Source organism: Alligator sinensis, unplaced genomic scaffold, assembly GCF_000455745.1.
Source record: "Alligator sinensis unplaced genomic scaffold, ASM45574v1 scaffold352_1, whole genome shotgun sequence".
NCBI classification, from domain to species: domain Eukaryota; kingdom Metazoa; phylum Chordata; order Crocodylia; family Alligatoridae; genus Alligator; species Alligator sinensis.
In genome coordinates, this window is record NW_005842223.1 from 650154 (window position 1) to 661886 (window position 11733).

The 11733-nt window shown below is 43.5% G+C and overlaps 1 protein-coding gene across 3 annotated transcripts in view; it reads right to left on the minus strand.

Annotated features, from left to right (window-relative positions):
- Window positions 1-2303: 2303 nt before the first annotated feature.
- LOC102377350 overlaps window positions 2304-11733 on the minus strand; it is a 33787-nt gene continuing 24357 nt past the window's right edge. The window contains exons 1-3 of one of the 3 annotated variants that reach the window (XM_014521528.2): window positions 11643-11670; window positions 10752-10857; window positions 2304-5015 (exon numbers count right to left, since the gene is read on the minus strand). In XM_014521528.2, the coding sequence (XP_014377014.1) occupies window positions 3411-5015; window positions 10752-10844 (1698 nt within the window). In that variant the 5' untranslated portion in view covers window positions 10845-10857; window positions 11643-11670 and the 3' untranslated portion in view covers window positions 2304-3410. Of the gene's footprint in view, window positions 5016-10751; window positions 10858-10963; window positions 10998-11642; window positions 11671-11733 lie in introns of those variants that run through there. The other 2 variants (XM_025208158.1, XM_025208157.1) reach the window with 2 other exon arrangements.

Consider the following 11733-nt stretch of genomic DNA (forward strand, 5'->3'; position numbering starts at 1 on the left):
GGCCAATAATGTGGCTCAAATCTCAATACAAATGGCGGGAAAACTCCTTTCCAGCGTGCATCACTAAATGCAAGAGTAATGCACAATGCAAAGAAGGCTACAGAACGGCGGGAAACACTTTTCTGCATGCGGGTTCTCCATAACAACAGAACACTCCGTCGTGCAAAAGATCTCCAATTCGGCGGGAACATAATTTAGCGGTGCCGAAGCGCACACAATTAAAAAATCCACAACTTTGGGTTGTGACAGGGGCCAGGTGGTTGTGGGGCACTGCCACCATGACCCCCACTTCTTTCAACCTTCCCCGCTTCCCTCCATTCCTTCCTTCCCTGCTGCTTGGCCTTGAAAACAGCTATTACCATGGCCTCTCCCCACCCCATGCCCGCCTGGGCCTGTGCAGCCTCCCTCCCTCCCCACCACCTCCCCCTCCCTGCCAGCTGTTCTGAGAGGCAGTGAGGAAGGGCAGCAGAGGGGCACCGCCACTGTGACCCTCCCCTTTGCCCTCAGGCAAGGAGGTGTGGGAAAGCCCCACTGCTTGGGCAGCTGGGGTGTGTTCACTGCCACCACAAACTTCTCTGACAGTGGCTCAGACTTGGGCCTGTGCAGTTTGGGCCCACACAGGCAATTGCCACCCGCCCTCTCAGTGGCGCATGCACAGTTGGCCAAAAGTGTTATAGACAGACAGACGCACAGACAGACTAAGGCCTTAATTAAATTAGAATACTAGAGGTACACCAATACATCAGTCCCATATCAAATCGGCACTGATATAGGGAAAACTGAAAGTATCAGCAATCAGCTTTTTTTGCCTGATGTGGCCGATAAATGCCCTGGGCATGCACACAGCCACAGCATTCACGGGGCCAGGAGTGCAGACCAGCAGCTTGGAGACCAGCATCTGGCTGGTAAGTCTAGTGTGAGGGAAGAGGTGGGGGAAGGGAAGGGATATGGTGGGGGCAGATTGAGCCCCTGGGGTGAGGGAGGGAGTGGGGCTGGGGCAGGCACTGCCCAGCCAGGGCGGGGCACAGGACAGAGCCGTGGCTCATCTGGGGGATGCAGGGGTGGCTCCTGCCACTGCACGCACCCTGGAAGGGGATGGGGGGCATGTACCCCTAGATCTGCGTGTGGAGCGGGCTGGGGCCTGGGGCTGCACCAGGCTCTTCCAGTGTGGGCTGGACTGGGCTGCACTCAGGACATGCAGTAGCAGCACTGGGAGGGGTGGGTTGTGGGGCTACAGTGAATTTTGGGGTAGCTGCACCCCCCCCACCATAACCCCCTCCCAGCACAGTTGCCACATGCCCTGAGTGCAGCCCAGCCCAGCCCAGGCCCCACCAGGAAGAGCCCAGCACAGCCCCAGCCTGCAGCAGCATCCTGACCCACCCTGTGCAGATCTGGGGGAACACGCCCCCCATGCACTCCTAGGGTGCGTGCAGGGTGGGAGTCACCTGCCTCCCACATACCCTGTACAAGCTGCTCGCAGCTCCATCCTGCACCCTCCCTGACCCAGCTGAGCAGTGCCTGCCCCTGCCACACTCCCTCCCTCCCTCACTGCAGGGGCCTCAATCTGCTCCCCCCACACCTCTCTCCTCCCCCTGCCCCCTCCCCCACACCAGACTTACTAGCCAACCTAACACTGGTCTACAAGCTGCCCAGCTGCATATCTGAATTGAATTGGAATTGGCCAACATGGCTTCTTAAAAATAATCCATTGGTATTGGCCCAAAAAATTTCTGTTGGTGTACCCCTAAACAGTACATTTGTAATAGTATTATTTTCATGACAAAGCTTCAGGATTTGTATTCTGGTTGTAGGGACTAAATGTGACTATGTGTTTTGCACTTACTCAACTCACTAATTTACATTCAAATCCATGGGACACTTGAATAAGGACTCAAGACACACAAGACTGTGGCTTCACTCACTTATTCCAAACTTACCTTATGCTAGGAAATGTTCCTAGTATATTTTATATGAATAAAGAAGTATTCCTATTATGAGAAAAAAACGGTACTGTTAAAGTTTTGTGGAGAATTGAAGATTTCTCTTTGTGTTTAAAATATAAGAATAAGAAAAAGTAGCAGAGTTCTACAAGAGCTATAGGGTATTTAAGTAGATTCCTTTGTGGATAAAAGCAAAGTAAATTAAAGACAACATTAAATGGTTTGGATCGCTGGGTGACAAACCATGAGGAGTATCCCCTGCATGCAAGTTTAAGATGTGTATAGCACATATTCTGTCAGTCTCATAAATAGTCTTAAAATTATAGTAAAAAGCCATTTCATTTAATAAATTGCAACGTTTTATTTTAAAAAAACATTATCAGTTTCTTCAAGAATGAACTATTATAACAAATACGATTCAAAAAAAATAAACTGAATATATAATCTACAACATAAGTACAAAGGATAATTAACAGAATTAACTGAGAATACTTTCCATAACACCCCTCATTTTGTGAACGAGCACTAACAATTTTTTTTTAACATTTGTTTCTCCTATTCTAAAGTCTGGTGATTTAAGCATAAAAATGTTTTAAGGCAAACAGATCATACAACCCCCACAAATCTGAACTATATTGGATTTGATTCAGGAAAACCCAGAGGAAGCAGTATTTATTACATTTCTATATATGTGTAAGTGTAGTCTTGCAAGATATAACTAGAAAAGAAAGCTAAGATAAATGTAACCTGACCTACCCTAAAATAAATTAGTTCAAGACTTACATGTATTTTTGACTTGAAGACTTGTAGAGATAGGACTGTCCTGGTTCAACTGCTACGGTTACAATTGCTATGGTGTGTACACAACTATAAATGGATAGCATGGAAGTTTTAATCATGTTTTGTTTTATAATAAATACATTCCCTATTTACTTGAACAATGTAATATGAGTTTGGGAAAAAATAGTTCTTGCATTTTAAGTTGCAGAAATAACTTCACGTACAGCTAACCCTAACAGAACAATTTAGTGACTGAGCAGCATATGATTATTCGGCATACGAGCAGGTCAAACTATTCACTTTACAAATTTTATGAGAAGATATGTTCCTACAGCATGGGCAATACAAAGCATTATTGTGTCTAAAGTTAAAACCACCTGCGTTTAATTTAACAGGATGTTAACTGGATCACAAGTGAAAATACAGAAGAGGCACAGACCATGCTTATCCAAAAGTTATTGGAGACAAAAGCCTTATGTTGAATTCAGGAAGTAAACTACTGATCTGTGTTGCAGTATGTTACACTGTATATAAACAATATACAAATGTATTACTTTCCAGGCCACCTGATAGATTTTGCTGCTCTGAAACAGTCAGACAATCTGACATAAAAACTATTTTTGAAGAACTATAAAATACGTATACAAAAGAACAACCTTATCTGGGCAGTGGGACTAACATTCTTCTGTATTAGAACTTCTCCAGTCTTGTTTCACCTACTCCAGTGTTTTTTCTCTTCACTAATCTTGGCTTCAGTAAAGGTGTTCTAGAAACTCCAATGTCTGAATCACCCTTCACTTTAAAGAAATAAGATGAATTAAGTAGTGTCTGAACATATTTCACCTCATCTGATTTTCGAGATTGAGTAAACACATCACTTTCTCTTTTGTCATCAAGAGCTAGAGTGGCAGGATGATTTTGTATAAGAGACACAGGCTCCAACATGTGTTTGGAGGACACATGAGCGCCATCACCTGCACCCTCCAGCGAACAGGATGCTCTTCCTGTATTTCCTGCACTTGATCTAGTTCTGTAAGGCAAACTGAGGTCCAGTGGTTTTTCACAGCAATCTGCAAATCTCTCTCTGATTAGTAAAGAGGAAGTAAAAGCTGGACAGCTGAAAAAGTCCTCTGTCTGAATTGCACGCTCTTGCATAGCTGAATTTCTCTCTCCTCCCCTACTCGCTGTCAAACTGAACTGAGAAATCTGAGAGTGTTCATCACAAGTTTCTCTGTTTGAAGATGCCTGAGAAAACTGCAAAGTATCAATATAGTTTCCTTTTTTACAACTTCTTTCTACACGTGTTTCTTTAGCATGGTTTTGAGCATAAACTGATAAGAAGCTACTGTTACTATTGGGACTTTGTACTGGCAAAAAAGACTTCTGGGTTATAAAAAGCTCTTGACTCTGATCAACACTGTTGCATGCTGCTTCAGTTTTTGAGGTCATGAGAGAAGCTCCTTTGTCCCTTAGGCTTCCCACATTTAATTCATCTTCTGAGTCATAAATTTTAATCTCCAGAGCTGCTGGACTAGATAACAAAAGAGGCTCTATACTGCTAGTACAGTTGTTTGTGTCAGTAGCACTGGCTCCTAGTAAACAACAAACTGGCACTTCCTTGTTCAATTTCCTTTGTTTTTTAAAACCCGCTATGATTCCACCAGTTAAACTGTGTACAGCAGAATCAAGACCTGCATTTTTGCAAGGTGTCTGAAACCAAGAACTCTCCCTATGACTTAATTCCTTATGTTCACCTTTTTCAGTTACAAAGGAAATTTGTTTTGAAGGAAGGCAGAGCTGCTTTTGATTGACCTGAATATTATTACCTTTATGTACCATTTTAGAGTTTTTAATACGTTTGCAATTTCTCTCTCCAAAGTTCTCCTGATTGCCACTAAAAGCATTAGTATCTTGAAGAAGCTTTATTTTCTTTGCTTTCTTTTTAACTGAAATCCAAGGGAGAGTAGTAGTGTCTTGCTTCTTGCAAAAGTCTCTTTTTGTACAGTCCAATTGATTTTGTGTTTCAGTATTATGCTTGATCTTCTTAAGAAGTTTACTCTTTTTAATATCAATGTCTTTGGTAGTGTTTTCTTCATATGTGCCCATATTTTCCTTTCCTTTACAGAGATCAGGCTTATTTTTCTTTTGTTTCTCCTGTGTCTTCCACTGCTTTTCAGACTTTTTAGATTTGCTTTTCACTTTGTGACAGCCTTTTTTGGGGGTTTCAATATAATCAAGATAGCTTCCAAACTCATATAAAAGCTTAATTTCTTCATCTGGCTCTAAGTCATTGAGCTTATAAAAAAGAAATAAACAATGAAATTAATCAGATAAATAATAAATGTACAATTAATTATGCATAGTTATTTCCCGAAATGTTACGGCAATAGCACACACTAACTGTTCCTTTATCCCATGTCATATCATGAGTGGAAGAAGGGCTAAAAAATTCATGAAAAAAGCCTGAAAATTCACATACAGCTGTGTGATTTGCTGTTTCCACATCTGCGGACAGGATACATTTATTTTCATATGTTTTCTGGTGCTTATGTATATAGTATTAGATACAAGGAAATTACATCCATATAGTGTGAAGGTTGCACTGGTAAAAAAGTTAAGCTATCTAGAGGACTCAACTTGCTCACATTGAACACCTTGAGATAGTTGTTTGTGGCAGTAGTTTGAGACACATAGGCCACATCCAGGCAATCATGGTCACATTCAGGCATTCCCCGCACTGCTATCTTGCAGCGCAGAGGGTTTTTTTGACCCTGGGAGATCCCAGGGTAAAAAAAAAAACCATTCAGAAAGAAAGTGGTGTGGTACACGTGGTGGCAGCTCCAAAACTGGAGCATGGCTGGCCAGAGCCACACTCCAGCTGCTGGCCAGGCTCCCGGCTGAAGAAGTGGTCCCCTGGCCCCCAGAACCCCAGGTAAGACTGCCGAGGTCAGCACAGTTAGAGGTATGTCACTATGTAGGCAAATTGCACACAAAACATGACATTAAAAAGCATTATTAAGTTTTAAAAAATGAAGCAAGTTAAAATATTCCAGAATAAAGTTGCTTGAGCAACCTTATTTCAGCCCCTCGTGTGCATGCATTATGATATAGTCTATATTTATGTTGGTACCCACTATTTTTTCTCGGCGAAACCTGCTTTATTCAGTTTGCAGAGCAGACAGTGATTACTTAAGCAATTACTTGATATTTTATTTACTTCTTGTTTTTCAATATATGGCTCATACCTAATTTACTGTACCTTGTTCAAACCTGGTCTGAAGACAGAATTATTTTTCTTCATGGTATTTTCCCTAGAGCTTATCCATATTGTATCTCTGTGTTGCACAAATATTAGCAATATTATTGGGTGTTGAGGAGAGGCCTTTATTGTCCCTATTTTACAGATGGGGAACTGAGGCACAGAGCTTTGGGTCAACAATACACTCTCGTTTTGGATGCCCAATTTGGGATGCATAGAATGCAATTCACTGGAGTATCTGGCATAATATTGTACTTTATATGTTAAAGATATACCTCCCACAGATTTCAGCGGTTCATTTTTTATTACTCAGTAGCCCTCCAAATCAGACCTTAGGATTTCAGGTTCAGGACCCAGGAAATGAGAAAACATTCAATTGGTAACCACCTGTGAAAAATGTGGTTTAATTACTTGACTAGCATCACACTGAACTCTGTGGCACAGACAAAGAACAATTCCAGTTTTCCAGAGCAACTTTCAATTGTCGTTATCATTATAGCTCGCTTTTTCTTGCTGCAATCCCCTTCCTCATTCACTACGCACCTTCCAGAGACAGCAGCAAATAAAGGGTCATGCAGTCAAAATTCTCCTTCACTGCACAACCTCATTTGTCTCCTGCCTGTGTCCATGCACTGAACAAAGCAATGGCCCAATGAAGAAAAACAGTATGTGATCACATAAATAAAAATGATGGTCTTAATGGATACGTGCAAGGGGAGTGAAAAAAATGTTGAAAACAACCTTAGTTTTTGTTTTTCCTAACTGTAGAATACTTCTTGATCTTAATAACGTTATTTTAACAGGACTTTTGTATAGGTTTCCTAGGTTTCCAAGGAAATTCCATCCTAAGGCAGCAAAATGATTCTAATATGAGCATCTTCAGGGTTGGAAGCTTTAGAGCCAGCAGACCGACTTCAGCAATTTGCACTAATAGACTAACTGGAAGCAATATCAGATTCTTATCCTCTAGGTAGACCAGAACTAGAAAGATAAAATCCTTTTCCCAAGGGTTCCACATTTTTACAAGAACAAAACCATCCTATTTGCTCTAAGAGAACCCTAGCATCAGTCATGTTCATTTCTTATTTACAAAGCCAAGTCACAGGAAGGTGATAAAAAGGTTTTTTTTCTTTCAATACCTCTGCATCACTGGGGAAGTGACTGTTAGGGGATAGAGGAATAGACTCCTGCTAACACTAAACATTACTGGAAAGTTATATTTCTCTGAAATCTCTTTGTTTAATTAATCCTCATTATCACATCATAATTTTCTTTTCATTTTCAGTTTGAACTCAGTTGAGACATCGCTACATTGCTAAAAACTGTATTAAATTAATTGTAAGATTCAAGTATTGCATCTATTTTGACTTTATGGAAATGCATCATTCTCACAGGATAATAATCTTTGTTTTTGACTACAGCAATAACTACTCTAGAAAGGCTGCCAAAAAAAGTGTTTTTGAGCTGTGAATAAATCTTATTAACCCTTTCATTCCTGAAATATTTTGCATCAAATTGATGCTGTTTGGAAACAGGCTCCCATCCTCCCCATAAATAATAAAGAGGAGAGTGGGAACTTGAGCATGACTCAGGAAAGGCAAAAAACAGGGTCAGTTTAAGCAGGAACCTGTGAGAAATTGGCCTGGTTTCTGGGGCAAATCTAGGAAAAGTAAGAGTGGAAAGAGAGGCAGCAATAAAATGGAGAAGACTGAACAGATCAGGGACAACAGCTAACTGTCTAGCTTGAAATGTGTCCCCCAGAGAGGCTGAGGCCTTTCATTCTCCTGAGCATTCAACAATCAGATAATAGACAAAAGAAACAAAAGCTAACTAGATTTTCATAAATTTAATTTATATCAATCTTAGTTGGTGTTTCTTGTGTTTCATGTGCATATATGAAGGATCTGTCTGAAGTTATGTAGGGCAGTGGTACCCAACCTTTCTAGCCACATGTGCCAAATGATGGTGCAGAGCCTAGTCTGAAGGCTGGATCCAGTGCATAGAATCATAGAAAAGTATGGTTTGAAGAGACCACAGGAGGTCACCTAGTCCAACTGCCTGCTCAAAGCAGGAATATCCCCAACTAGATCATCCCAGCCAAGGCTTTATACAGCAGGTCTTAAAAAGCTCCACGGATGGAGATTCCACAACTTCTCTGGGGAGCCTGGGAGCCTGTTCCAGTGCTTCACTACCCTCCTAGTAAGAAAGTGTTTTCCTAATACCTAACCTAAACTTCCCTTGCTGCAACTTGAGATCATTGCTCCTTATTCTGCCATTTGCCACCATTGAGAACAGTCTAGCTCCATCCTCTTTTGAACCCCCTTCAGGTAGTTGAAGTCTACTGTTAAATGCCCTTCTCTTCTCCAGACTAAATAAGCCCAGTTCCCTCAGCCTGTCTTCATTGATCATGTGTCCCAGCCCCCAAACCATTTTCACTGCCTTTCACTGGACTGTCTCCAATTTGTCCACATCCATGCTGTAGTGGAGGGCCCAAAACTGGACACAGTATTCCAGATGTGGTCTTACCAGTGCCAAACAGAGGGAATAATCACTTCCCTCAATCTGCTAGCAACGCTCCTACTAATGCAAGCTAGTACACCATCTTCACAACAAGGACACACTGCTGGCTGATATTCAGTTTATTATCGGCTGTAAACCCCAGGTCCTTTTCTGCAGAGCTGCTGCCCAGCCAGTCAGCCCCCAGCCTGTACTGGTGCATGGGATTGTTCTGTCTTAAGTGCAGGACTTTGCACTCATCCTTATTGAACCTCTTGAGATTTCTTGCAGTCCTATCCTCCAATTTGTCTAGGTCTCTGAATCGTAGCCATACCCCCCAGTGTAACTACTACTCCCAGTTTGATGTCATCCGCAAACTTGCTGAGGGTGCAATCCATCCCATCTTCCAGGTCACTGATGAAGACAGCAAACAAAATCAGCTTCAGGACTGACCCCTGGGGCACTCCAATTGATATCGGCTGCCAGCTAGACATCAAGCCATCGATTATTACCCTTTGAGCCCAATGCTCCAGCCAGTTTTCTATCCACCTTATAGTCCATTCATCCAACCTATACTTCCTTAGCTTGCTTGCGATAATGTTGTGGAAGGCTATATCAAAAGCCTTGCTAAAGTCAAGGTATATCACATCCACTGCTTTCCCCACATCCACAGAGACAATCATCTCATCATAGAAGGCAGTCAGGTTGGTCAGGCATGACTTGCCCTTGATGAATCCATACTGACTGTTCCTAATCACCTTCTCCTCCAAGTGCTTAGAAATGGATTCCTTGAGGACCTACTCCATTTTTCTAGGAACTAAGGTGAGGTTGACCACTCTGTAGTTCCCTGGATCCTCTTCCTTCCCTTTCTTAAAGATGGGCACTACATATGCCATTTTCCCAAACATCTGGGACCTCTTCTGACCACAATGAGTTTTCATGGCCAGTGGCTCTGCAATCACATCTGCCAACTCCCTCAGCACCCTCGGGTGCATCCTATCCAGCCCCATGGACTTGTACACATCCACCTTGTCTAAATAATTCCTAACCCATTATTTTACCACCGTCAGCTGCTTACCTCTTCCCCAAACTGTTCTGCATAGGGGCAGTACACCGGTGTGATATGACATGCTGGCCCACCTGCATATGCCAGCCCAATACCACATACAGCCCAGTCTTGTGTGCTGGATTAGGTCATTCACCAATCCAATCCTACACACCAGGTCCAGCCATGCACTGACCTAACCCTACATGCTACATCCAGCTGTGTACTGACCCAGCTCCACATGCCAGATCTGGCTGCACACCAACCCATCCTGACTGCAAGATGCAACCATGTACTAACCCAATACTGCGCACTGTATTGGGGGTTGGCAGTTACTTCACTTGAGAAACCTTCACATAGGTTTGTTTTAACTCAAGGAAGCGCACCAGGTTCAGTAGCATATATATGATTCTCCTGTGCATGTAGCAGTAAGCCTCATAATAACAAAAATGTGACAGAGGCCATGATCTTTCCTATTCCCAAAGGTGTACCACTGAAGTCCCTTGACAACTACATATGCAAAAGAATATTGGGAGGTTTGTGGGGAGTCACTTGAGCAAAGACAGGCAACACAGATCCAACCTTTCTGAAAATTTTCAAAACAACTGTAGGAGTCCTGGCATCCCTCTAGTCCAGTAGTTTTCAACCTAAGGTTCGCAGACCCCTGGGTCCACAGACTATGTCTAAGGGGTCCGTAAATGATGACTATGATCAATCAAAAGTATGTGAACACCCACACTTATAAGTCAAAAGGGGACCAATTTGAAATTTCCAAAGGGGTTCACACCTCGATTTGAAATTGTTTAGAGGTCCACAAATGAAAAAAGGTTGAAAACTACTGCTCCAGTCTAAGGCACTTAGGCAGCAAAAAGGGATGTTAGCACACCAAACCCCACTTTTGTTCTTCAAAATCTATGGTCGATGGTGGGCTCCCCTTCATCAGAAGCCCTTCATGGAAATCCAAAATGAAATCTTTTGTTAGGAGTTCTCTCTACCCAGATCAGAAAAAAATCAGGAAACATACTTATATTTAATGTGCCAGGAGTGAGTATGAATCTAACTTTCAATATAAATTACTCTACATGGGGATGTCAAGGGTAGGGAATAGCAAGAAGAGCAACTAATACAGTAACCAACTAGCAGCTGGGGTTTATCTAGGGCTGGCTATTTCAAGCACATTTCAAAGTCAGTTCTCTCTCCCCAGTCCTCAAAGTAAAATGTTAAAACACACCTGCTTTCCAGAAGCATCTTCCTGCAATGCTGATGTAGACAAGCAAGGGCAGCACTTGTTTTTCTTCTTTTTTGTTTTACCCGTGGAAGCCATTTCCAGGTGTATTCTAGATATTTAGCAAAAAATAAATCACTTTACAGAGTTACTCGAAGTTAACATTTAGAGAAACAAATACGTCTTTTACTACAAGCAGTGCTCGAAAAGGCTCACACCGTTTAGTACCTCCTCATTTCATGCATAGTCTGGCAAAAGGACCGCTAATTCCAAGGGGTTATTTTGCGCAAGCAAGGACTGCAGGACAAGAGATTTACATTAGAGGTTGAATTAAAGACGCAAATTGGGGACTGAGTCGGCCTGATTTGGCACGGGCAGGGGCTGACATCTTAAGTTTGACCCCACCCATACGTAGTGTTTAATGCCCACCAGTTTGATTCACTGGAGTTGAGAACAACTGCGGTGGACCAAACCGGTGGGCATTAAACACCACATATAAGTGAGGTCAAACCCAGGAAGCTGTCGGCCCCTGCCAACGCCGAACGCAGTGGAAGAGGAGTCCATCGCCCTTTGCCTTTTCTGCTCCCCGGGAGCTTCCCTCCAGCTCAGGTCTGCTGGCAGCTGGCGCAAGGGGGCAGTGGGCATCCCAAATGCTGGGTCCCAGCCCCAGCACTTTCCCCAGCGGTTACCACCACAGTCAAGAGCTGAGGGTGGTCCAGCAAAGGCGCCTCAGAGGCGGGGCTCCATTCCGGACCGGGACCAGGACCAAGACAAAGGTGCGGCTGGGGCCGGGGGGTGAGAGACCCGGGTGTCCCGGGCAGCCCTTGGCGCCGGGCGCGTTGCCTGAGCCCTTGTGCCTGGTGCCGGCGCAGCGCGGAGCGCGCAGCCAGGACCCACCTGGGCGCGGGCGGCTGCAAGGAAGCGCTCAGGGATGCGGAGGGAGCAGCGCGGAGCCCGCCACCGCCTGCCCTTGCCCCCGAGCCCCACG